At 44.4% G+C, this 27,676-nt stretch overlaps 2 protein-coding genes across 3 annotated transcripts in view; one reads left to right on the top strand and one right to left on the bottom strand.

Annotated features, from left to right (window-relative positions):
* The window catches only part of Zdhhc17 (zDHHC palmitoyltransferase 17), a 62,067-nt gene extending 57,476 nt beyond the window's left edge, over positions 1-4,591 (top strand). For both annotated transcript variants that reach the window (XM_085843148.1, XM_085843149.1), the window contains 3 exons: positions 18-175; positions 781-875; positions 1,818-4,591. In XM_085843148.1, the coding sequence (XP_085699274.1) occupies positions 18-175; positions 781-875; positions 1,818-1,956 (392 nt within the window). In that variant the 3' untranslated portion in view covers positions 1,957-4,591. The remainder of the gene's footprint in view (positions 1-17; positions 176-780; positions 876-1,817) is intronic.
* A 2,237-nt stretch (positions 4,592-6,828) lies between these two features.
* Positions 6,829-26,314, bottom strand: Csrp2 (cysteine and glycine rich protein 2). The gene is made up of 6 exons (XM_021174394.3): positions 26,179-26,314; positions 14,493-14,605; positions 10,759-10,927; positions 8,327-8,456; positions 7,595-7,688; positions 6,829-7,119 (listed from the first exon to the last, which is right to left on the bottom strand). Exons 2-6 carry the CDS (start codon positions 14,602-14,604, stop codon positions 7,043-7,045), a joined length of 582 nt encoding a protein of 193 aa, XP_021030053.1. The 5' UTR covers position 14,605; positions 26,179-26,314; the 3' UTR covers positions 6,829-7,042.
* Positions 26,315-27,676: the final 1,362 nt, after the last annotated feature.

Genomic DNA, 27,676 nt, shown 5'->3' with positions numbered 1-27,676 from the left:
CCTGTCTTCTGATTTAGACTGGGGCCTTCACTGTGAGACCACGTACACCAAGGATGGGTTTTGGACATACATAACTCAGATCGCCACGTGCTCCCCATGGATGTTCTGGATGTTTCTCAACAGTGTGTTTCACTTCCTGTGGGTGGCAGTGCTGCTCATGTGCCAGCTGTACCAGGTGTGTGCCAGTGCTGCCTCTGTACCAGGCTGACCGTGACACTTGTCTCTCCAGCCCCTCTGGCTTGCTAAGGAGCAGTGCTATTTTGTATTTGCTTTTCCTTTCTGCCTCCTTTCTTTCATATTCTAGTTTCAGAAGAATTTTTACTCTTTATTCAGGTATTTGCAGTGGAACATATTTTGAACTTACACTGTGAGACTGTTAATTTTGCTTATAAAAGTTATAAAAGTGTTTATTTAAAAGTCCTTCACGGAACTTCTCTTTCTCTTTGTTTTTTTTTTTTGGAACAGTATTCCTTTGTAGAGCAGCCGACTCTGAATTGGGGTTCTTCCTGCCTAAGCTTTCTGACTGCTAGGATTACAGGCATGGGGCACTTACTTTCCAAGACAATGGGGGAGACTGTTCACAGTGTCGTATCAGAGTGTGTGCAGTGTTCAGCAACGTGTGTGTACATACACTTTCATATATCATTGTCTACTTTCACAGTAGCAGTGATACTGTGTGAAGTAGCTTGATGGTCTGTGGAAAACCACAGCTTTCTGTGCTAGAGAATTTTGTTCTATTGAGTGTTCAGAAAGGATAATGAGCTGCTTTCCCCTTCTTAGATAACATGTTTAGGTATTACTACAAATGAAAGAATGAACGCCAGGAGATACAAGCACTTTAAAGTCACGACAACATCTATTGAAAGCCCATTCAAGTATGTATATATTTATAAATGTAGTATTGTCCTTTGTTAATGTTTCCTTAGAAAGCAAACTCAATCATAAGTAGTAAATGCATCAAAGGGATGTAGTCTCCATAGGGATATGTGCTTTTTATAGAACAACATCTGAAGTAGGGATGTTTCCTTTAGCTGTGCTTACACTTGATTTAATTACTACTGAGTTTAAGGTTTGTACATTAGTCAATTCATCATAACTATGATATAGAATCTGTCACATTACACAATATACAGTTATACTCTTAATATATACTGTAAAGCTAGTCTCTTACCTGATGCTTAGAAGTGATTGTGCACTAATTACATGAAATATTTAAAGGTCAGGTTTTTTATAAGGCTACTGCTGACCCTCAAACATTTGTGGTATGATTAGCTACTGTATACTTATAGAAGGGAAGACTCACAGTAGAGGTCTGATTATAAGATAGAAGGTGTCAAGTGGGCTGCTTTCCAAGTGTCACTCAAGTCTTAAAGTTCTAGCGCTCACCCCGACATTCCTTATATAGTCTGTTAATTTTAGTAAAGGCCATTGTCAAATTTAGACTGTATAATAAATTGTTTTCACTTTTAATTCTTTTCTCTATTTTGGACCTTGTTTGATTAATTGGCAAAGTGCCATTGATCGATGAAGCATGGTTTTTGTTGTTGTTGTTGTTGTGTGTTCTAGAAGCAAATAATATATACACACTGAAGAGGAGCAGTTGGGTCACTCTAAAGTATAATTGTGTAATATCTTAAAAAGAAGAAAATACTTGCTGGTAGAGCTGTGGATATTCATTTTGCAGTGATAAGTTACTTCTTTCTTGCAAGCATCCTGAGTTTTTAAGCTTAGAAAAAATTTAAACTTGAAAAGTATATAGAAGTCATTAAGTCACTCATACTAACTGAATTCTCCTTTCTTTTGGGGTCTGACTTTAGCCATGGATGTGTAAGGAATATTATAGACTTCTTTGAATTTCGATGCTGTGGCCTCTTTCGTCCTGTTATCGTGGACTGGACCAGGCAGTACACTATAGAATATGACCAAATATCAGGATCTGGGTACCAGCTTGTGTAGCAGCAGCATCTGGATGCCAGGAACTCAGTGTTACTGAGTGGTGCCTGAGGATTGCGTCTGTCCTTGTCTCTCTCTCCCTCGAATCCACATCCTTGGAACAATAGCATGCTATATGTAGGGCTAACCGTGAACTCGACAGCCTTTGTTCAGTACTTTTATTAACAAAAGCAAACATGGACAGAACACACTGCCACGCCTAGGAAGAGAAGATCATCAAATGAATTTTCATGGTTTTTAATGTTTGAATTCACATCATACTCGACTTTTTGGTTTTGTTCTCATAACATTTTTCATGAAAAAGTGAACTTATTCTGTTACTAGAGATGGCATACCGAGGATAAATGTCGTTATAATTAAAACTAAATTTATGTTATGCAGCTACATTGTATTATGCAGTACTTAATAGTGTTGCATTTAATTCCAAGAAAATTGTCTTAAATTGATGACTAGTATTATGTACATTTTAGATGTACATGTAAATACTGTGATGAGAATCATGTGGTTTTATTAGAGGTCTACTGTACTGTGTCCCCAAAGGCACGGGGAATAATGTTCATGGAAACGGCTCGTTCTTGTGTGGCCGCCGGCTCTGGGGATGCTGGCTTATTTCTAGGTCAGTGAAATAATTTCTAGTAACCCTGCTCTGGGGCCTCACGGTCTGAAAATAAAGCACTTGCATGAGTATACTAAGTCATACTATTTTGTTGAAATTTAAAGCCCTACTAAGTGCATGATACACTGCATAGAATGTATACTAGCAGATACTGTCCAGTGAAGCATAAATTAGGATTTAATTTCATGTGCAAAACAGCCCAATTTTTTAAAGAGTTAAGGTGGATTTTTTCAAGAAGCAAAACAAATAAGCTAATGCAAAATTCTTTATTAATAGAGATAAGTGGATATGCTTTTTAAATTCAGAGCTGAGAAATAAATTGTAGACAAAATAATGGCGTCTAGGCTAAAGATGGAGCATGACCTCTGTACATAGCACATGTGAATAACTGAAAAGCTAATGGAATATTCTTGTTTTAATGACCTATCAGAAAGTGGAATTTACACCCCAGGGTTGTTTTAATTTCTCCAATATTGAGTATGTTTTGACGTTGGTAACCCTTTCTGAAGTCTTCTCAGCAGATCTTACTGTTAAATGTGATGCACTGATCACGTTGTGTTGCAGCGTTTCCACACCCTCAGGATCGACTTGCCACTGCTTCCATGAATATTGTTTACAGGGAGACTCTGGTTAGCCCTCATCCAAGCCGGAGCAAACTGGTTCACAACCTGTGGGAGGGGCTGGGGGCGGGGTCAGACTGACATCCTAGACCAGTGTAAAGAATGTGTATCTGTATATAAATAACTTATCAAATAGTTTTCTCTGTGTCTAGATGTGTTAGTGTTTTTACAGCTGCTCAGTTCATTTTGTCCAACCAAAAAGCAAAGGGAGATAGATATTAATGAGCTTCTTGTGACGCTCCATACCGCTGTTAATAGGCACTAGCCCCTGCAAGTTCACTGCATGTCCAGTGCTAGGTAAACTTAGGATTCCCTGGAAAATGCTGGCTACAGGTATTAAAGCAATCTAGTGGTCCACCCGCCCTGCCTTAGGAGGAGGAGCAGCGGACATGTACATAGTTGATGCTCAGTGTTTCCAAGTACTACCATTTTATAGTAATCTCTGTGACCCTAAGTCACCTCCACAAAATACCCTCATTGTACTTGAGGGTTTTAATATTAGAATTGGCATATGTACTTTATTTTTGAAAAGGGAAGAGATGGGTGTGGGGTGGTAATAGCATTGTACCATTTTGTCATAGAATGTAAAAAAATTGGTCAACTGTACAAATGTCGGCTAGTTTTGGCTATTAATGGGGAGAAATTTTAGGTAATTTTTAAATTCAAAGTTTATAAAATGCTAGGATTTGTTTTAATTTTCTATTTCGAGTCACTTCACATGGAGACTCAGTTGCAATTTTTATCAGATACATTTTTATCAACAGTTAGAGACTAGGACAGTTTTCTCCGTTTGAGTAAGAATGTTGTTACCATGGTCTTTCTTTGTGGTACAGTATTCTTTCAGTGCAAGAGATGCCTCTCCGTAAAGCAGGCAAACCCCCGTAGATGTGGAACTCCACCGAAGATATTGGCAAGGAGATGCTTTCCAGACTGACGGTTTGTTTGGGTCTCCGTGTGTCTGGAACAGGATTGTCAGATGGTCTTGAGGCTCCTGTGTGGCATGTTTCCTTACTCTGTAGGTCTTTTGTGGAGGGCCGGATGAATCCAGTTCTCAGGCTGTGTTTGAAGGGTTCCTTGGAGGGGAGTTCTTACTGGTCAGTTGGATTCCTTTAGGAAGGAGGGACTAAGTTCTTTGGAGTTTTTTCATTCATATTTTTGTTGGTTTTGTAGGAGTTTATTTTAAATACTAGGCATAAAGAAGCATCCTACTTAAGCTATGAATGTTTTTGTTTTATATTTTCTTTATTTATAACTGTGCCAAGTATTATTCAGCTACTTACTGTGTTACTCTGTGGAAAGAAAAACTTGTAAAGTGTTTAATAAATCAGTCCTCCTTACATAATTTAAACCTGTCAAAATTTTGTAAAATATTAATCAAAATAAATATTGACTCTTAAATGTGGTGTCTGCTCAGTTCACTTAGAAAGACTGTAATATATAGATTCTGTAGTTCTGTTTTGATCGGATTGAAGTCGAGGGGAGGATTTATAGGGGTTTGTAAAAGTAAAACTGTTGGTGTTCTAAAGTTTCTGACTCCCTGAGTGTGGAGAAATCTTTTGCAGTAAAAAGACAGCCTTTTTCCATAGTATATTTTTGGACTCCATGGAGCTAATAAGGACCTCAGGAAGAATAGAAATCTGAATTTTGAATGTAAGTATGTCTAAAGCATTATTTTTACAAAATGATTTCTACCAAACTTTGATCCTGGTTATTTCAAATGCCAGGCATAGCAAACAAAAGCATTTTCTTTTGCAAATTTGAAAGGCAAAATTATGGCAAGGCTCTTCCCTGTTGCCAGTCTCATTTCCTGAGGTCTCAGAGGCTGGGACGATCATTGGGTGGTTTCAGGTTGGACTAACATTCATTTCGTAATTACCTTCATGGTATGAGATAGAAGGGCTCCAGAACTGTCGATGCTCAACCCAGAACTGCTCAAGACAATGAACTCCATGATCATGTGATGCACTCCCACTCGCCGTTAGTCACGTGTCCCTGACCTTGCCAGATTGGTAGGTCTTTCCTAGCAGATGTCTGGCTCTACTTTGTAGAAATACCTGAAAAAGCAGTACATCTGGGGACAGGGCTTATTAGGAAACCGGCCCTCATGCCACAAAGTGCTTGCTTCCTGTCAAATAGCTTTGACTTTTAAAGTAGGAAATCTGTAGTTGCAAGTAGAATATGCAGTGTTGGTCTTAGTCACAAACTCAAGGAGGCCAGCTCTGACCCCCAGGAAGCCCTTGCCTCTGACCTGGATGTGTGCTTTTTCCCCATTTGCTGGAGATGCAGAGCTTCTGCTCTGTTGAGGGCTGGCCATGGGTTCGCCGGCCCCTGCTTCCCAGGTAGCAGTGATGATAGATAATGCACCCGACTCCTGCCTTGATGAAGTTTTAATAGAAGGCACTATTTTAGAGCTCAGTGATTAGCATTTATAGTATCAAAATGCTTGGATCTATAGATTTACAAGTTTACCAAATTTGGAAATTTCTGTCATTCTTCTGATATTCCTCCCAAGAAATGTCAGGCAGTTCTGGCTCCTCACATGGGTAGCGAGGTTTCTAGGACTCCCACTGTTGACCGAGTGCTCTTTCTGTTTTGAACGGCTTCTAGGACTTCCTGAGTTTTTCCCTGCAGGGTAAATGTTTACCTAACCTCCATCCCTTGTTTCCCCCCACACATCTTGGCCAGTCCTAGTGGCTTTTGATAGTTCCCACCCTCATTATAGAAATGTGCAATTGATGGGTTTCCCCCTTATTTTCATACCTAGTAATTTTTGTTTTTTATTCATGCTAGATACTTGTGTAAACATTTCGAACTCAGTTCCATAATTCAGTTAAGTTAGTTGGAAAAAGTTTATCTGTTTGGTTTTGATTTTAAAATTTGTTAGGCACGGCTAGAACGTTGCTCAGTTTAGTAATAACCATCTGTGTAAAGTGCACTAGCCAAGGCTCCAGCAGTGCTTTATTTAGGGTCCTGCCTGTGGGGAGTGGGGACCTTGCTACCCCCACGTGAGTAGCAGAGGTTGATATCAGGTGTCTTACTTGATCACCTTACTTTTGAGACAGGGTCTCTGAACCGGAGCTCAGCAGGGCACTGGGGACCCAAAAGTCACCAAGCCACCTCTCTAGCCAGAGTCTCGTCCCCAGGTGTCACTAACGTAGATCATTTCCGTCTACACTCTAGGGAGCTGTCCTGACAAAGAGTCACCACCAGCAGCTCAAATGGGGCAGAGGGGAAAGAGATGCTCAGTGCTAACTGCTGGCTCCCAGGAGCCGAAGCGGCGATGGTTGTAGCTTGGCAACCATGAGTCGAAGCATCTTGACAGCTAAAGAGATCTGCCCATTTGTGTATGCATGTGGAAGCCTGGAAAACTGCCAGTGAGCACACCTTCAAAAAAGAGTGTTTTGTTGCATATATATATATATATATATGAAAATCTCAAAAGTAAAAATGTTTTCAGCTCTCAGAGTGCAAATGTTAGCCTACTGCATAAAGGAATTGATTGTCTTTTTAAGAATATGAGTCTTTTTTTTTTTTTTTTTTAAATCAGGAGACTGGTTTTCACTGGAGGAAGGAACCAGATAACTTCTCACCATCTAAAAATCACAACAGCTCCTCTGAAAGGTTAATTAAGAGGTGGTATCCAAATCAAGCCAAAATTTTATTTCAAATGTAAAAGAATGCTCTTAGATGATAGTGAGTGGGTGGGAGAGTGCAGCGCTGTCGGTCCAGCCCCCACAGGCAGCTCGGTGATGCCCAGTGCCAAGTGCTGGCTGTTTCACAGTAGTGAGCGCCATAAACGCCATCTGCAGTTTGGTAATGGAGATTCTCTGTCGTGCTTACTGGGTTCACACCATTACTGAGCATGAACAAGGGCCCCTGCCCCTTGACCGTAGCCAAATCCCTTGGGCCCAAAGTTCTTTGCGTAGCACCCTACAAAGGAAAGGGAGAGTTAGTCAGAGGTCACTAACAAATGGCCATGAATTTAAAAGCCAACTGGAGGCTCTGCCAGAGGTCAGTTTAAGATATAAAATGGGCTCTGCTATGAGCATCCTTGTTTGAAGCGAGTCCAGGAATTCCCACGGCATCCAAGTTAGGATTGTGATGAGCTGCAGGCGTGAAATCCAGCTGCCTTCTGTGTGTCACCCTCACATAGTCATATGCTTGGCTTAAAGCAGGAAGTCAGAAGGTTGGGAAGGCCGTGCTGAGCGTGGCGCTCAGCCTTGTGAATGTGCTACATAAGCAAGCGCTTTACCATTCGGCCAGATCCCCAGCCGTGTGGGACTTACACACACAGTAGGAATGGAAGGGTGTAATCACTGTCCTAAGATGTCGGTCTCATTTTCAAAAGGTAACAGCGCATGATGTCTCCCTCTCTGGTGACACTAACAGACAGCCGAGTTTTTACCTTTACAGTAGATTTCGCCTTCTTTCTCAGTCAGAGTTGTAGATTCCAGGCTCTTCCCACACTTGGCACACCGGAAACAGTTTTTGTGCCAGGGCTGGAAGAGACAGCTGTGTTAGGACATTGAGAGGCCAATTTCCTTTGGTATGATCTAGATGCAGCAAGTGGCTGGGAAAACCAGTGCACAAGCAGCCTCCTCAGGCTACGGTTTGGCTCAGTTAGAAAGCTGGCCCTCTTTCCTGTCCATATCCTTTCTAGCTACCGGTAAAGGGCTTTTTGCCTGGGAGCAGGCTCTGGCCTTGCCACAAACCCAGTCTGCTCCTTCGAAGTTGCCGACCTTCTTGGCTCAAAATTGAGCAGCTCGAAGGAAATAAGTGGTAATTTTTCCAAGTCCACATATCTAACCATCATCTGGTGTCCTGGCCCTGATTATCCTGCAGAACCTGTCCACAGCAGATTGTTCGCAGTTCGGCATTGTCAGGGAAAACACGGTCCTTTAAACATGACAGTTAAGCATGGCTTCCAGAAATCAATGATTCCAATGGAAATTCTGTTGGAAATGCTTAATCTTAAACTAGAACACACTGCTTAAGTGGGAAATGGAAGTGTGTGTGTGTGTGTGTCTATGTATGCTTGTGTATGTATGTGTGTGTTTATTACAGTTACCAGTTAGAGACAGCACCCTGTGTGTGTGTGAGTGTGTGTTACAGTTACCACGTAGAGACAGCGCCCTACCTTCCCAGCTCCAATGATCTTCTCAGCAGCATACACAGAATCCCCACACCTCGAACACTTCTCAGCACCTCCGTATTTCTGGGCAAATTTAGAAGTGTTTGGATTTGTTGTAGGTCTGTGAGGTTGAGCACTGGAGGAAGGGAGAAAAAAATGAGGCAGTGTGTCTCCAGATGTTCCTCCTGAGCTAACAGGAGCTTCGGAGCTCTCCCAGGGGCAGTGTCAGAAGTTGCCAAAAATAAAGAAACACACCAAGTGCTCATGGATGGTCTAACTTTACCTGTGTCTGGATTCATCAGGACTAGAAAAAGCCAAGCCGAACCGGAAACTTAAATATCTTTCCCTCTGAGTGTGAACAGAATGTATTATGTCCCTAGCTTCCCGATGTAGTTATCCCTCCCCCATAGACGTAGCAATATAACTCCATCATAGCTTTGTGTATCACCAGAGACTGCAAAGTCAAATGTAAGCAATTCTGGCATTAAAAAATACCGGCAAACACATCGGCTGACTTTAAGTCGTACACAACTAGGGAAGGAAGGCGTGTTTTCCAGATTTTTTTGCTGACTACATCTTTAGCAGGTAAAGTGTGACTCAACTGTTTCCTTTATGGGAAATACTTTTGGAAATCTGCCTGTTACTCTGCTGTCCTGCCTTACAGTGTCCCGTGGCAGGAGGGTATTTTTATCACTGGTTATATAGCATTTTTATCGACGGGTTACGAAGGTGAATGAATCATAGTTAACAGGATTGATTTCTCCCATTCAATAGCAGTCACACTAGAATATGCAAAACATCCTCTTGGCTGAGGGCATTTCAGAACCTGAAGTCAACAGGTGCACTGCGTGACAACTCCACACTATAGAACACCTGTTAAAATATTCATATAAGTAAAGTCAAAATCTTAATATAGAAATGCTGATTTTGTTTTTCATTAAATAATTTTTCAAGACTTCGCTGTCCCTTTACCTCTCTTTGCTCTGTGTTTGAGTCACATGGGAGTTTTCCAAGACAGCTAGTTTGCTGTCTTGGAGTCGTGTGTGTGTGTGTGTGTGTGTGTGTGTGTGTGTGTCTGATTCAAAGCATGAATTCACAGCGTGCTTCTTCAGTTGTTCGAACACTGGTGTATGTTCAAATCATTTCCAACCCAAACTTATGATCTTTGAAAACTTACAAACCAGACATCTAACACTTAAAAGATTAGAGTCCCAAGAAGAAAAATTCCCAGTGTGTCATTAATAACTTTACAGAGATCGCAACCCCCCTGGTCTTTTAACAACTTCGCAGGTTATGATACTTCATGTTACCGGTTTTAAAATGGGATCCCAGATGTTAAATATCTTGCTGATGGGATAAATTACTCGCCTCAGTGCTACCTCTCGAGGAGCCCCTTGTGAGCTCTTTAATCTGTGTATTAAAAGGCAGGCCATGGTTTTGAGTCCTAAAGCAGACCTCTGGGAGGAGGAATTCCTTAGAGCTGACCCCAGAGGAAGAACAGAACAGGGCCCAACCGGAAGGACCAGACAGGGTTACCACTGCACATAGGGCGTGCACACAGAGCTCGCTTATTGTTGGGAAAGGTGGAGACGGCAGAAAGAGCAGCTCCCTTCGTCATCCGCGATTTCCCAGTTCTGGCTACAAACACAGACTTTGGGGGTCTTGTGAATTTAGTTTTCATTGGTGGGAAGATTTACAGGTAATGCATATTGTGAAACATCTGAAATCCCTTTGGAATCAGGGATACACTTAAAAGAGAATATAAAAGGTACAGTGCATTTCAACAGTGTCCACCAGGGGTAGGATTGCCTGTTTCTGGACCACACAGGGAGAGCCTGTTTCAAAACCAGGGACGAAAGCAGGAAGGAAATAGAGGACGTTCCAAGTGACCTTCCTGAACATGGAAACGAAAGCAGCATTAGGTGACCTGAACAGAGGACACGCTGGTCTTTTGGTTATCAGAACTCAAGACTGGCTTCACATTTGTCCCTCAAATCATCAGAAGCAGGAAATGGTTTTAATTTCTAAGTTGAAGGATCGTAATTTCCTGAGGAAAGAGTGACTAAGGACTTTCCGTGGACGGCTTAATTGCATACGAGAAGCATCTCAGAATTCAGACACTCATTTCAAGATATTTGATCCCCAGAGTGCTATGGGATATTAATGTAAGTCACGTTCCTTGAGATTTAGGTTTTCCTGATATCAGTTAAAATGCTATATAACCAGGGCTAGAAGTCCCTGCATTCATTACTAAGATTTTTCGATACAAAACTGTCAATATTATGACGTTACAGAACGTTGTAGTGATCATATGAGTATTTAGTAGAGGTCACATTTTATCTTGCTTGCTTAGTTTAAACTAAATATGCAGGCTCCTGGTGCCTGAGTGACACCAGCTGTTCTACCTGCTTTTAAGAGAGTAACAAACATTCTCTCACCTCTCTGGCTTGATGCCCAGTCTCTCACCGCGGTCCATGTTGAGCGTGCCAGCGCCCTGGCCATAACCATAGCCTTTTGGTCCATACTTCTTTCCGTAACAGGATTTGCAGTAGATCTCTTCATCATGAATCGCCACTGTTGTGCTGTCTAAATTTTTCCTGCAAACCACTAAGCCCCCAGGGGAGATAGATTTTAAACATAGTTAAAATATGAATATATATATATATATATATATATATATATATATATATATATCTTTAACTTAAAACAGAGGTGCCTCCAAATGACAAAGGCTGTCTCGGTCCCACAGTTTATCCTGAGGTTTCCCAAAAGCCGTGAGCCAGCCAGCATCTGTCTGCACAGCCTACTCCGCCTGAAAACTCAGCAGCTTTTCTCTGTGGTATGGATGGTAGCCACTTCACAAGAATGTCAAAATTTCAAGATCAGAGATTCAAACTTTGCTATATAGAACTTGCCTATTGACAGGAGAGCGGGAAGTTTTAGAAGTGCCACCTATTAAGAGTCAATTCATAACGCCTGTAAACCCTTCCTCTCGGCTTTTAACACTCATCCTTTCTACTATCCTGTCACACCAAAAATTGCTACATCCCAACCTGATAAAGAACCAAAGAGCGGTGCCCAAGTGCCTGGAAGTTGCTTCTGCTACCCGCTCTCCCCTAAGAGCATCCTCTGGATAAAATAATAATAATAATAAATAATAATAATAGTAAAAATAAATCCCAAATTCTAGTTTTCATCCCTAGTCTAGAATGAAAAGAAGAAAACCCATCCTTCTGTCTCCCCACCAGCTTTCCCAGCAGTGATAAGTAGGTCTGAAACTCATCAAGTGGTTTGGGCCAGCATTTGCTTTGCCTGTCTCAAAGGAGACTGCATTCTTTCTTGATGGATCCCTTACCACAAGACATTTCTACAGACCCCACTTCATAAAACTGCCAAATGTCATCATGCTCTATCCAGACATTATTTCACTTTCTAAAACTTCAAATTGGCTTGAGGGGGACAAAAAAAAAAAAAAAGAAAAGAAAAGAAAACATTGTGAGGGATCTCACTGGTGGCACATCGGGCGGCTGGAGAGCACGTATGCCCCCTTAAAAAGAGGGAGCAGAGGTAGACAGAAGAGCTGGCTGGCTGGTTTTAAAGTTAAATGTTGGACTTCTACAATCTTAGATGAAAGTGTTTTCTGGAAGAATAAATGGCAGCTACTGTGGACCTGAACTTCAGGTTCAATACTAAAATGCAGTTAAAGATGGCCTTAACACAGCGTAAACATAGACAAAATTTGTTCTCAAAAAGCGTGTGTTAGCAAACACATAAGTGGATGCTCACAGTCAGCTATTGGATGGATCACAGGGCCCCCAATGGAGGAGCTAGAGAAAATACCCAAGGAGCTAAAGGGATCTGCAACTCTGTAGGTGCAACAACATTATGAACTAACCAGTACCCCGGAGCTCTTGACTCTAGCTGCATATGTATCAAAAGATGGCCTAGTTGGCCATCACTGGAAAAAGAGGCCCATTGGACTTGCAAACTTTATATGCCCCAATACAGGGGAACACCAGGGCCAAAAAGTGGGAGTGGGGGGGGGTAGGGGAGTCGGGGGGGAGGTTATGGGAGGCTTTTGGGATAGCACTAGAAATGTAAATGAGGAAAATACCTAATAAAAACAAAAAACATGTGTTAGGGCTGGGGATACGGCTCACTGATAGAACACTTGCCTAGCAAGTACAAGGCCCTAGGTTCAAACCCTAGACTGCAAGAAAACCAAAAAGTCTCCCATGTATGTTACCACAGCAGGACTAAAACCACAGCTTGCTGGAGGCCATCTCACTTCCCTCCGTAGCCCTTCTAGCCTCTCCCGAGAGTCCTCAGGGTCTGTGTGGGAGACCCTGAGTTACCTTGTTCAGGCTTCAGACAACAGGGACAAGTATTAGGAAAGAGGAAAGCTGACAGTGAACAGCCTGACAGTAAGTAGACACTGGTTTTGTTGCGGCACAGCCATTGGGGCTTATCCCAGAAGAAAAATGAGAACCATTTCTAAAGTATTTGCATTTCAGATTTCCAACATTTTGCTTAGTCACATGCTTGTTGAATTCCAGATTTCCCTTAAAAAAAAATCACAGAGAAAAAGTTCACTACGTTGGAAAAGAAATAGTTTTGCCAAATCTGAGGGGCAGTGGCCATTTTGAAGTTACCAAAAAAAAAAAAAAAAAAAAAAAAAGCATGTGTAATAATTTGACTTTTCATAACCATGGCTTTCTGTTAGATTTTACTGTCTGTGAACCACACATACTGTACATAAGCCCAGACAGCTTGAATGCTGGCAGCCATGGAAACAAGACAAGCCACATTTGAAATTTTCCTTCCTAAAGTTTAATTGTTTTGTTTTGTTTTTCAAGACAGGGTTTCTCTGTGTAGCCCTGGCTGTCCTGGAACTCACTTTGTAGACCAGGCTGGCCTTGAACTCAGAAATCCACAAACCCCCTTACCCCCACCCCCACCCCCCAGTGCTGGGATTAAAGGCATGTGCCACCACGCCCAGCCTAAAGTTTAATTCTTAATGTAAGCAACTTTTGGAGACAGGGTCTTAGAATTTTCTCACTGTCACCAAACTGGCTTGGAACTCCCTCTGTAGACCAGGTTAGCCTCAGACTCAGATCCACCTGCCTCTGCCTCCCCAGTGCCGGGCTTAAAGGTGTGCGCCACCATACACTGGCCCAGCAAACTTATGTTTAAAATGTAGCTATTTACAGTACTTTTCACTGTATAATCTAGAAATAAGGCAAATCTCTGCATGCATGGATCCTTCATTAGAAAAACTTCTATCATTTGACTCCTGGTGAGTTTCTCAGGCCATGAGGCTACACGGCTTTTGAAATGACTTAAACGTCTTCTGAAGGTTTTTTTTTTTTTTTTCCTCTTCTTGTTTCTCTCATGGGTGTTTATTCTTCAGAACACACAGATAAGTGTTTTATGTCCTACTTCCACATAATAAACAATGATAATCCCAGTGTGCCTGTAGGGACCTAGGTATGCTATATTCTTCTGCCAAATTGAGAATTCCAATTGCTGTGATCAACTAACAAGCAAGACTGTAGAACAGAGATTCTCAACCTGTGGGTCGCGACCCCATGACCCACATTAGATATTCTGTATCAGATATTTACATTACGATTCATAACAGTATGTAGTGAATCATGACTGTATGGTTGAGGGTCACCACAACACAAGGAACTGTATTATAGGATCGCAGCATTTAGAAAGTTGAGACCCCCTACTATAGAAGGTCAAATTTGAAGGTTCTGTAGAAACCAAGCTTGTAGACTCTGAACTTCAGTTCTTGGTGTTCAGAAAGGAACCCAGCAAGAAAGAGAAGAGTGGCAAAGATCAACTTATTAACCGAACCAAGCCAAACACAGGGTGTGCCAGAAACTTTCAGTAGGTGCCAGACTGTCCTGAGGACACAGAAGAGGTGACAAAGGCTAAGGCCAACTGACCTGAAGTGAGGGCTAGATGGTCTTCCCTCTGGCTCAGTACTCAGTGTCTTAAGATCAAAGACATAAAAACCACCCATTGGGCTAGAGAGATGACTCAGCCGTTAAAACAAAAAGCAAACAAACAAACAAAAAAACCCGTCACTCTAAACCATTACTCTTAGCTAGCGTTGTTATTTTTCTTCCAGAGGTGAACTGAAGGGGGACGGGGCCATACTCACTGCACAGGAAGCAGCAGCGATGGAAGCTCCGCCCATCGCACTGCACCTCTTCCGCGTGGTACACGGTTCTCCCGCAGGCCCCGCACTTATTTCCACCGCCCCAGACAGGCATTCTGCGGAACAAAGGATGCATTAGGATGCTTGTTTTACGAGTTCCCTCAGGGCTGCTTCAGCCCAGGAGACCATGCGTGCTTGCAGATCCTGCTTTTTCATGAACCACCCAAACCACACCTTTCAGAGGCCCCCGTTCCTCCAAAATAGCTCCATCTCCACTCCCAAATTATAGCTCTCATTAGGAAACTGGCTCAGACAGCCTTTTTTTTTTCTAGAAGACAAAGGAATCTTTGCATCCAGTGGAAGAGACAGGTCACCAGAGTACAATGCAAAGTAAGCCCCTAGAACCCACAGGAATAACTATGGGAGTGGAGAGACAGACACTGTCTTCTCCCACACCCAGTTTTTAATGAGCCTTTTACAAACTCAGCGGGAAAGCTTGCATTATAGTTCTCTGCTATATGTTTAATTCAATGCAAAGACATTGAGTTCTTAGCATTTAATGTACATAAGCGATGAACATACTTGTATGTACAGGTATGTACTGTTGAGTCCAGTTACAGCTCACATAGCTTTCTGTGGCTAGCACAACTGCCCTGGAACCCCCCACGGTCACCACAACATGTTCAGATGGCTGCCAAGTAAGTTGCTGTGCGCTTCACTAACCCCCAAAGCCCCTAGTCCCGCCAACAGTTGGTGTTCCCACTCAGCCAGGTTTGTCAGGCCTACAGAAAACGCTATCAAGTCCCCTTCCCGGCAGTGACTGTCATGGTATGTGGGGACAGTCTCCAAACATGGTCTGATGTGATGTGAAATCCCTGACTATCTATGATGTAGGGGCAACATTCGCTAATTCCCCTTAACAAACCGGCCTTCCAGGACTGCTAACTGGCTGATTTCAGAATGTCAGCGTTCTCGACTGCCGGAGCAAGCCAGCCGGCAAAGAAGGGACCTTGTTTCTGTGGTCCTCTGACACAGTGGCCTACTCCCTTTCCCCCAACACCGATTTTTGGGCTTCCCTTCTGTGAGGGGTATTTGCAGCCTTTGCCTGCTAAGTTTCTGGATGTGGCCCTTGCCTCTTTAAAAAAAATGGCTGGTTGTAAAAGCTGGCATTTCCTTTATAAATATAAACCTGATTAGAACGCACGTTAGTTCTGGTAAGCAGGGGAAAAGCTTCCATCTTTGCCCTTAAAAGGGCGTGATTTCCCATACAACCATTAAAGTGGGTGCAGACCTCTATTAGGTTTCCTGATGAGACCTTTATTAAATATTTAAACAATTAGTACAAGGTGCTTTGTCCCTCTTCTGGTTACCCTCCCCCCCCCCCGCCCCCAGATTTTTATCCAGCATAGCGTGGAGGAAACATCTCTCTTAGCTCACAGAGGTTTGAAATGACCAGTTCAAGCCAAAATTCAGGCAAGTGTTTAGAAACTTAAATTTGAGTGTCTGTCATTAGTGTTCACCAAAACTCATGCCAGGGATTTAATTTCTGCATGTGGCAGCATTAGGGGGTGGGGGAGCCTAGTGGTAGTATCTGGCTCCTGGGGATTCCACAATTACACATACAGAGGGGGTAAATTAACTCTCACAATAGAGACCTGTTAGAAGGCACCTCCCCACCCTCGCTGTATAAACACACCAAGTTACCCTTCCAATTTACTACCACACAGGGGACAGCAGAACGATTAGCCAAAGCAAACTCTTTTATAATGTAACCCAGCTTCAGGTATGTTATAGCAAAAGCAAATACACCAAAGATTTCGTGCTATGCCACAATGACCATGAGTGTGCGTAGTCATCCTCTGTTTCAGGAAAACCTACTCCTGGTACACAGGAACATGTCAGCAAAGGGCAGGAGACAGAGGCAGCACTGTACGGTGCAGGCTTATGGACAGAAGCATGTTTTTTGTCAATAGCAAGAAAGGATGAGCCCCACAACCCCTGAGGCAGGAGGAAGGGGCTTACATGCTGAGCTAGACAGACACGGGCTCTGGCCAACCAGAATATATCTGGAGTTTCTCAAAAGCCCTGATATCTGCTAATAAACAATCCAGACATCTAGTGTCTTGTTTATGCTGTAGGAGTCTGGGCTCATGCCAGGGCTCTTGGTGAGCAAACCAGGTCACATCAGCAGGATCCCTGCACTGGGCGTCACCACACACAGCTTGAAAGCACTGATTTTCTAGGCACTGACTCTGCTGGTCCTAGCCTGTTTTGTGCTGCCGTAACAGATTCAGGCTGGATGGTATGTAAAGAACAGAAATAGGATTTCTCGGAGTTCTCAAAGCAGTAAAGATCAAGTCCCAAGCGCTGGTAGGCTTGGTGTCTGGTGAGGGACCCTGGTCCCTGCTTCTAAGATTGTGTGTTCAACACAGAGACACAAGGCAGAAGAGCAAGAAAGGAAACCCACTCCCATGAGCCTTTTTATAGTGGCATTAATCCATTTATGAATTTAACTTGCTGCGCTCTGTCTCCCAGGGGGCTCGGTTTCCACAGGCATGCTGGACCAAAGCAACCACTCTCACACCATGGCAACCCTTAACCAGGTATGAACACAAGACCTCCTGCCAGTCCAGCTCCTTGAAAGGTAACCCCAGAGCTGTGCTTTAGATCAGGGTGAATACAGAGTAGCTCTGGCTACTGTAAACAGAGACCCGAGGCCCCATGGTGCCAGACCTAGGAAGAGACTTGCAGTCCCTGATTTGTCTGTACCCAACTTCTCCCGAACCCCTTAGTTATATGAGCCACTGAACTTGATTTTTAAATCTCATGTGAGATCAGAGCCTGTTCCTTGAAATAAACAGTATTAACACACAAAGGTCTTCTACACAAAGGCCAGACTGATAGCACTAGTTAGCACCAAGTCCTGGGTATCGATGTGCAGAAAGAAACGACTTCTGCCTAAACAGGGATGAAAGGGACCCAAGGGTCTACAAGTGCTCTTAGGCTTGCCACGAAGCCACCCAGCTTGTTCATGTTGTGTCTATCTTTTATGCCCGTCTGTGGAAACAGGTGCGTCTTTGTTTAAACTGATTGAAATGTAAGCCTGACTATAAACCCAAGATGAAGAGTACCAGCTCCAACAGCCTGCACCGAAGCCTGCGCTGGCTTCAATTTGCAGTACAATTAGTGACTGCTGCCGACTGCCCTTGCCGCTAAGGTGCCCTACCTGTGTTCAGCAGTGTTCAAGGATGGAAGAGGTATCCCCTGGAGGGTCCCTCATGAGACCTACGGAGACCAGAGGTCGTATAAGGCCAGGATTATAGGTAATCAGTTGGCTATTGAGGCACTACTGTTATCAAGGTGTGTCCCATCATATTAAGCACAGGCAATTTAATATCATCCTGATAGTCATTTTTTTTTCTTTTTTTGATCCTGCTGTTTTTGGAGCAATCCCAATGAGGAAACAGAACTCCATCAAGACCAAGGTCAGATCAATTTGTCCTTGAGTGACACTCAGACATACTTAACTGACCATTTATGTTGTTCTGTCCAGCAAAAAGCAGTCTGTTTCATTACTCAGTTTGTTTAAGGTGTTACTATGTCCCCTTCCTTTATGTGGTAACAGTTACCATAGATTCACTTAGAAGTCAGCTTTTACGCAGGTGTGCACGCCACTGTAGCCGAGGGAGAGAGTGTCTGTTTTCAGGAGATAGCAGGGCCTTCTGTGGCATCCTGCTTACTATGTTCTTAGCTTTTCTGCTTCTACTACGTCTCCGTTTTCTCTCACTAGCTACCAGTCCGTGTGGCTTGTATCTAGACATTAAGGTCCTGTCCATCTTAAGGGCATTTGTAAAGATTTTTGAAGAACCTCTTCTTTGCTATAGGAAAAACCAAACCAAACAAAACCAAACACCCTGGGAAAGCCTCAGTTAGATTTATGTTCTCTGTTTCTGGACAGCTGATGGGTAGTTAGAGTCAATTGCTATGTGTTTTGTACATAACCATTCCACAATGGAAAGAGAAGCAGAGAGACAGGCTGGTTTGGGTCCCCCCCCCCTTCCAATGTTTTGCTTGTCTTATAAACCTGGAAGGGCAGCTCCTGCTACCGAGGTGCTGTAAAGATAAAATCCTACATCTGTAAGAAAACCCAGAGAACAACCTTCAACCAGCATAGCTGCCGAGCCATGGGGTTTAACAACAAAAAGCTTAGCTGATGAGTCACTCTGAAGTACCTGGCCACTGAAAGGTACAACGGTCCCACTCACAGCACTGGCTGTCTGAAGAAATGAAGTTCAACTTCACACATTTAGTCTGAATCCCCATGGACGGGACCTGGATTTGTCAGGAGAACACATGATAAACCCTCCACTTCTGTCACTCTTGGCATTGCTGTGCATATTTTTAAGAAATGCAAGGCTTCATTTTTCCTCTGAGTCCTTGGCGCTGATCCTCTGCGACAGCTGCCATTAATCAGAGCAGACGGATCTGCACTGCGCAGTCTGTGCCGTGTGCCTTTCCCTGAGCCCATGCACTCGCTGACACAAGGTTGAGAGCACAGATAAATCCCCACTTTCCACACAGTGTAGGCCAAACACGGGCTTTTTCTGCTTTTAGTCTTGTTCTTGGGTTTTCAATAGAACTTCCAGAACTAGACTTTACCCTTTGCACTGGACTAAACAGCTTGGTTTACAAGTCAATACATAAGTGAAACCCTTCCTTTCCCCCTTCCTGCTTCTCAGACTATAACACCAACCCAAACCCAAGAGACCCACCCTTCTGAGCAGTGGCTGGAGGCTAAATCTGACTCACCTGAAGTTCTTACTCATTAGGGAACCAATAAGACCTGCAAAGTGCCCACAAGGGGTCAAGTCAGTCATTCTCTCTCTCTCTCTCTCTCTCTCTCTCTCTCTCTCTCTCTCTCTCTCTCTCTCTCTCTCTCTCTCTCTCTCTCTCTCAGATCTATTTTTATTTTATGTATTTGGGCAGTTAGTTTGTCTGCACATGTCTATGTATTGGGTACAGTGCCTGTAGAGGCCAGAAGAGGTCAACAGACTTGTGGAACTGGTATTTCAGCTGGTTTTGAGCCATCATGTGGGTCCTGGAAACTAAACCCCAGCCCTCTGCAAGATTAGCAACGAGCCATCTCTCCAGTTCCATAGAACAAGCCATTCTTATACGGCTGGCTCTGTATCTGGCACCTTAAAGGAATGAACCTGTGCATTTAAGTGTACATGGCCCCATTTAGGAGTGTAAGTCACCTGATCTAATACGAAGAGTTCGGGTGTCTCTGTGAATAAATCCAGATTTTAAATGGAAATGCTTCCAGCTTCAACACTTCCACATCAAAGCCTCCCTTGTTACCCTAGAAACTTGTCTATTGTCTACTCTCTCAAAAGGGAAAGTTTTTATAAACCAGCTTCATCTGAGCCACATTTGGGGGCCAGTGGCTTGTTAGAGGATACAAATGAGTTGTACTGTCCCTACTACAATGGCTCTTGGCAAAGCTTGTATTTGAAAGCTGTGGTTAACCAGAAACTAGGCTGCAGCTCCTGCTAATCTGAGGAGTTTTTTTCTTCTGTTGCCCCAGTCGAATTTTCTCAGCTAGTAAACATAATGGTGCCAAGGAGGGATCCTTCAGGTCTTGGTAACCTGGTAGCCATTACAGCATCCTTCTAAGAAAGCCAGATCTTCACCCTGGCTCTGAGTAACCACATAAGGAACACAGTGTAACACGGTGTATGTAACATAGTGTCTGCCATTCCCCTGATGAGAACAGGGATAGCAGTGCCTTCTCTACAGAGCTCCCAGAATTTGCTAGGATGGTGCTTGGACAGCAGACACTCAAAGGTCAGTGTCTCTCCAGATTTTACAATATTCAGCTTCTGTACACACAGAACTGAACCACAGGCCTTGCACAGGCGAGGCAAGTGCTCTACCACTGTGACAGCCCCCCCGCCCCCCGCCTAATTTTTACTTTTAAAAATGTTGAGACACCAAGATGTCGTCTGCATTGCTTCTGTTAGCCACGAACTGCGATCCCCCTGACAGCCAGCCTAGCAAGTAGCTGGGGTAACAGGCCTATGCCCCCAGGCCCAGAGGAATGTGTAAATGTCATAAATACTCCACTCCCTCCTTATCCTCCTAGCCCTGGCCTTTGACGGCATCTGACCTCATTCCCTCCCCCATCCAGGGAACAACTTCTAAATTAATTTCTGTTCATAGGTTCCTCCGGGGGAGAGGTGAATGATAGGCGCTCTGTAATTGTTGTTTATGAAGAACTCCATATAAACATAATTCGACACATATCCTGGGGGCTGAAGGTGAACTTCAATGAGCACCTGTGTCACACAGAAGGGACCAATGATCTGGACTTCAACCACAGCACCAAATAAGGCATACCATGCACTGGCTTGGGAGCTGAAGATAAGCAGCTAGGGGCTAGAGAAACGCCTCAGTAAGGGAAGAGTATGCTGCACTGCATTGAGGAAGGCCCTGAGTTCAGATTGCCAGCGTCCACCTAAGACTGATGTATTCCCAGAGCTAGGGGTGGCAGCAAACAAGAGCGTATCAGGGGCTCTCTAGCCAACCAGTCCAGACAAAACCAAAACCAACCAACCAAAAAGCACTGAGCTCCATGCCTGGTGAGACCTTGTCTAGAAAAGTATAAAATGGACAGCTTAAAGATACTGTCAACCATGGGCAAACACACCCTCCCACAGGTACACACACACACACACACACACACACACACACACACAGAGTTACAAGGAAGACTGTTTGTTTCATAGGGATTTGTTCTTTGACGATAAAGATATATAAGCAGGCTGGAGAAGTGACTCCGTGGCTAAAAGCAGTTGCTGCTCTTCCAGAGGACCTGGGTTCAGTTCCTAGCACCCAAATAGCAGCTCACAACCTTCTGTAACTCCACTTCTGGTGAGCTACATCATCGCCTGGACTCCTCAGGAACCAAGCACACCTGTGGTATGCATACATACATACATACATACATGCAAGCAAAACATCCATACACAGAAAGTGATTTTTTAAAATATGCAAACAGGGCTGCGACAGCATAGTCTGCCAAGTGCCTGGCAGCACAAACTCATGAGGGCCTGACTTCAGATCCCCAGTACGGACATAAAAATTGGCCATAGCAGCATGTATGTGCAGTCTGAATACTGAGGAAATAGACAGATCTCTTGAGTTCATTTGGCTAGCCATCAGAGCTGAATCCTTAAGTGGCAGGGTTGGGCCATTGTTTATCAAAAATAAATAAATAGCCTGGCAGTGGTGGCCCACCAGCACTTGGGAGGCACAGGCAGGTGGATCTTCTTGAGTTTAGGGCAGCCTGGTCTACAGAGTGAGTTCCAGAACAGCCATAGCTACAGAGAAACCCTTCCTTGGAAAACCCAAAATAGATAGGTAAACAAAGAAACAAACAATAAACAAATAAAATTAAAGTAAGCAGGGCTCAAGGAAGACACCCACCATTGACATTCTGGCCTCTACCTGCATATGTGCACACCCATATAAAAGTGTTTACATTGCGCGCGTGCACACACACACCACACACAAACGATGTAAACAACTTCAGCATGGTTTTAATTTTACTGACATGGCTTTATCTTGTATATCCATGACAATGCATCCCCTGAGAAGCCTAAGCTCAGCGCCAGTTGTACACTAAAGATCACTGTAACAATGCCTGCCATGAACAGTGAAGTACACACTACCTCGAAACTACAGACACTCCGGGTCCAACACAATGAATATGGACATTAAAATCTGAAGTACTTAGGTCTGAACACCAGTTCCCACCCCTGTGGCCATAACCTCTGAGCTGCGACACCTTGAACTGTGATATGAGATAGCAAGTCTAAGTACCCGGGGAAAGTGCCAGCCACTCCACTAAGGCCACCTTTTCTTTAGGGACACCTCCTGGTCTGGATATGGTACCAAGTTCAACCGCGCAAGCCTGCTGAGGTCACTGACCTCCGAAGTAGCAAACCAGACTCATGTTGAAGCTATCCCTAAAACTCCCTGGATTTCTTTTTTGTTTTTTCTCACAAGGACTTTAAAGGTTGAGCATTCGGATCACTGAGAGTTCCCCGTCTCTGAGTCCCCATACTCCAAGCACAGGAATCGACTCCTGCCCACCCGGGGCTCCTCCATGCAGTGTGGCCAGTGCCCCCAAACTGTGACTTTCCAACAAGAAGCTCTTCCTAGTTCTCTCTGCTCACCAAAGTCTAATGTCACCATGGAAAGGAACCTCCCTTCGACTGAGTGACCCTGGGCTCTTCATGTTAGCTAATGTGCATGTCCTCATCACAATGCCTTCAACGGGAGGACAGCAAAATTCTTGACATGGATGTGGGCGGTACCTGCCCGGTCACACTCTGTAATTAAACACAGATATGCTGTAAGTTTGGTAATCTCTAGACCCAACACATCCCAGAGCAATCAGCAATCTGTGAATATGACCAGATACTTCAGAACTATTCAAACAATTCAACATCTTCACCTTCTGTACATGGAGAACCTGGATTTAGATGCCAAGATTCCTGCGTATTTGGCAAATGATAAAGATAACATTTTATCTGCTAGTTTCCTTATTTTAAAAATGAAAATGATGCTGATTTATATCATAAAGCTGTTCTGAGATTAAACAATATATGCAAAACACCCTTACAATAAATAGTGTCTGTTACATAGCAGGTAGTCATAATTACAAATACTCCTGTAATATTTACCATTTACATTGTTTATTGATATAGTCTTCACAACTAAATGGTAAGTAGGCATTACCATGATTCTCATTCTTATGGCTGGAAAACCTGGTGAATATTAACTATGAAAACAAGATGACCAATCTGACCAATCTGACCTAGAACACCAATAGCGCTCACTGGCAGCCACAGGGATAGTAGTACTGTCACCTGTGGCTATGCCAAAGATTCAGAGCATTTGCTATACTGGATTCCATTCTCTCTCCATTTCTTTTGTGAAGCCACCAGGAAACCGTTCCTACAGTTAACTGTCAAGGCCCTTCGCCTTGCTGTATCCTAATCTGCCTGAACTTTTATTACTAGGCAAAAGCAATTAGTACTGTTGGCACAAGGAGCTCGTGAAAATGCAAGGACCTGGCTAAGTCTCTGCAAATGATTCACACACAGTACACTATGGCTCTCCCTCTACAGCCTACAACAATAAAATCTAACAGCCAGAAATTGCGCCTTGCTTTCCCTAGAATGCAGAATGAGAAGCAGTCCTCTAGATCTTGATTTTCAATGCAAGAAATTCAGCTCCTTCAAATCTCAGTCACACGTGCTGTCTCTTATATATTTAATAACATTTTGGACCAGGCACAGATCTGTAATCCCAGCTAGTTGGGAGACTCTGACAGGATGATCTAAAGTTCAAGGGCAGCCTAGAAAACTGCAAAATTTTGTCTCAAAATGAAAAAAATTAAAAGGGCGGATTGTGGCTCCCTTCAGAGTCCTTGCTTAGTATTCACAAGGTCCTAGGTTCAAGCCCAGTACTATAAACAACATACAACAAGAAACAACAGGTTTGGAGAAGAGGCCTGGGACACACAAACAGGATTCCTTCCCTAGGTGTTACCCAACCGACAGGACCCAGGAGGTGGCAAGCAAATTCCAGTCCAGGCAGTGATGGAGTCCTGAGGAAACCTCGGGAGGTCTGAGGATGGAGGGAAGGGCTGGGTGATGTTCAAGTGGAAGTCCCCTCTCTCTGGAAAGACTCCCACCAAGTTTCAGAAAGCGCAGGAAGTGATCTAAAACCACAAGCAATCCACCACATACATATCCCTAAGGTTGTACCTTGTACTTAGGCATTCCTTACACACACACCCTACCCACACACACCCTTTCCCTCTCCCCCACCACCCCAGCAAGGATGCTATTAGACCTATTTCACAAGGCTGAGACCAGAGAGTGTTAACGTGTTAGGGGCACCAAACCAAGGGGTACTGACTTGGGAGTGACACTCTAGACTTGATTTCTGCCCTCCCATGTTATACCTCCTCTCCCTTGGAGGGTCCCCTATGCCCATCTCATTTATCCCTCTCATTTGTAACAGAAGGGAAATGAAAACCAAATGCTTGAGCTCTCAAAGCTATGTATTGACAGGGTTATGCCTGGACCTAGTATCCTGTCCCCCTACCTGATACCAACATTTATGCTATCTTTTAATAAAGATACAATTTCCCTCAAGTCCAAGACTGTGCAACTTCACCAGGATGGCCCTCCAATCCGTACTGATTTTAGCATGCTCTTGAGCATGTTCCATGTCAGCCAAAAATTTTCAAAACAAGATTGGGAGGAATCTGTTAACAATTTATGGTGTTAAAAAAAAAAAAAACACCACATTGGCTAAAATCTGTTAATAAATATCTACTGCTCCCACAACAGCGCCTTGTCTGTTCCCGCCTTCTTTATTCAGTTAACAAGCACTGAGGTGTGCTCCAACATATTCAAGATAACTAAGCAAACAGTGTTCCAGAGACTCATGGGATGTATACGTCTATGGCAACCTGGCTATAAAAAGTGGGGTCAAACAGCCTTGAGGAGTAATGAAGGAATTATCAGTAACAATTACAAGGCAATGGCAGAGACTAGGATCCCAAATGTCACTTGTATGCAGTGTTGAGATTGTATGAGTCGCTCTTTTGAAATCTACCGTTTAAATCTTTCTTGAAGAATCTGGGTACAAGAATCGCTTCCTTTTTGGATTCTTTGGTTTTATGTAAGTAGAGATTAAGCACGCATTGAGAAAGTCAATAATTTAACTATTTTCGCTGCCCGAGTTAAAAAATTACTACACCCAGCCCCCCACCCCCCGCCCCGAACTGAAAAGCATTTATAAAGTAAAAATGTATGCAACCCAAACAAAACAGGTCAAACCAAATGTTTACTCAAAAAGTAATCAGGTAAACAAATAAAGTTCAAAGTCCTGGCTTCCAAGGGGACAGAAGTTTCAAGAGCTCTCCCCTCCCCTCACCCCTCACCTCACGGATGCCTATAACCAGAATCTAGCTCTGAACCCATACTGTGACTTTTAGGACCTGTTGCAGAATTTCAGAACCAAGCAATGCTGTATCCTTGTTTGTACTTTAAAGGTAGAAAGCACCAGGAAAAGCTAGGAATGTTCAACTAGAATTTCACTATGGTTCCTTCTGTGCCGGGTGGGCAGAGACCACCGAACAAAGGCGATGGCCAGGAGCTCCGTTTCGCCACAGGAGAACTGGAGCTCAGCGGGTATGGAGACGCCCACCACCCCAGAGTACCCACCCAATTCCGGAGAAGGACGGCAGGGCTGGGCAGACACACCCTTGGGGTACTGGAGCCCCGAAGCCTCTAACCTCCTCCTACCCGAAGGGGAGAATCAGCCCTGGGAGGGAGCCTGGGGCTACAAAAAGAGGCATTGGCGGCCACGAGAAACTCCCAGCTCGCCTCTCTCCCAGAGAACAGGATGGAAAATTAAAGGTCACAGGGGATGATTTACCTGCCCCAAGGACATGAGGTCCCAGGGCAGGGATGGTCTGGGGGCGACAGCAGGTGTGCTAGTGGACCCCGCATTGGGGCAGAAGTGAGAGGATGGGTGGGAGCATAGTCAGGAGCAGGGGTGGAGATGACAGGGACCGCGGGGCCGCAGGCTTCCTAGGACTCACCCGAGTGGGAGGAGGGAGCACGCGGCGGGCGGAGCTAACGAGGTCTGACCGAGAAAAGCCGCGGGCGGATCCGGAGACTGGGGGGGACCGCGCGCGCCTGCTTTTAAAGACTTATGTTGGGCGTGGCCTTGTTCGCCACGCCTATCAGCGGTCACGCCCCTCGGGGTGTCCGATGGTCTCCGCCCGGCGCGCTGAGCTGGGCTCCCGCTGCGGGTTTCGAGCTCTGGCCCAGAGACAAAAGACCGGAATCCCGCCTCTTCCTGCGGCTTCCCGCGCGTCGGAGTCTCCCACCGTCTCCGGCTGCTCCTACCCGCCGGTCCCCGGGCGTCCGGAGCACTCAGGATCCGCCCGGAGCCAGCGAGATCCGGTGTCGCCCCGTGGGATTCCCGCCACCCTTTACTGCACAAATGCCATATGTTAGCCTCCGGGGTGCAGGACTCCCCGGTGCAGGATAGTCTCTGGTCAGAATCCCGGCTTCTGGAATCCGCAGCTTTCCTGTCGCGAAAGAGCTGCATTCCTCATCTAGACTAAACAAATGACGTTATGAAAACACCTCATTCCCCAAATGTTTTGCTTTCCCCCACCACTCTTTGCTGAGGGGGGAAGAAACCCACAACCCACGCAGAAACCCTGGCGCCGAAAGGCTTCGGGTTTCAGTTTGCAATTGTTTGCAGTTGTCAGAAAAGCCCAGGGAGGCCTCGCTGGCGAAGACAGCAGAAAGGACCTAAAATCTGCATTTGAGGTGACATATTGTTCTAGACAAAAAGCAAAATAATGTCATCTCTATCTGGTTTGTATTCTAGGACATTTGGTGATCCACTTCTCTGTCATCAGTAGTGGGTTGCCCTAAGAATTAGTATTTGAAGAATGGTGATCTCCACGCCCCAATAGGCAGCGACCAAAACTACTCCCCTCTGTCACAAATTGATCACCCCTTTCATCCAGGCGCAACATCATGCTGTTAATAGCCTAGTTCTTTGGTGGGGGTTAGGATGACTTTAACTGATAGATGCCAGTACCCTCACGTTGCGACAATAAAAAATTTCCCGCTTACGTTGCCAAAGGCCCTGTTAGGGGGGTAGGAAGAGGCAGAGTTGAGGAACGCCCCTCCGGTGACAAAGTACAGGCCTGGTTTATGCCGTTTTATGTCGTATGCTGGGCCCAATCCAAAATAAGCTCGTAATTGCAGCCAGATTCTCTGTCCACCAAGTACTGTTGAAAAACAGTGCAAGTAGTGATTGACATCTCCCCCAGATTGCAGCAGGAGTTTGAAAGCATGGGTGCCTGCTGTGAGCTTTTCTAAATACCAGCAATTCTTACATTCAAGATTCCGATCTGTTTGCTTTACCTCCGCAGCTTGCTGCACTTCTTACCGGAGGGGCTTTGGTTTGTTTTCACTGAAGGAAGCAGGGTAGCTCATGTTCTGATTTTTTTATTTTTCAGCAAGCGATTGTCCTTTTTCTGCTACTCCTGAGGTCCACTGAGTGTCTCCGTGGAA

The sequence above is a fragment of the Mus caroli genome, unplaced genomic scaffold, assembly GCF_978045245.1.
Source record: "Mus caroli unplaced genomic scaffold, Mus_caroli_1 scaffold_9, whole genome shotgun sequence".
NCBI classification, from domain to species: domain Eukaryota; kingdom Metazoa; phylum Chordata; class Mammalia; order Rodentia; family Muridae; genus Mus; species Mus caroli.
This window is presented reverse-complemented; position numbering and strand designations above follow the sequence as displayed.

Coding starts and splice junctions, on each gene's coding strand:
- Csrp2 (XM_021174394.3), bottom strand. CDS start 14,604: ATGCCTGTCTGGGGCGGTGGAAATAAGTGCGGGGCCTGCGGGAGAACC. Junction 8,457..10,758: donor CTGGGCATCAAGCCAGAGAG/GTGAGAGAATGT, acceptor CCCTTCCTCCAG/TGCTCAACCTCACAGACCTA. Junction 7,689..8,326: donor AGATCATTGGAGCTGGGAAG/GTAGGGCGCTGT, acceptor TGTCTCTTCCAG/CCCTGGCACAAAAACTGTTT.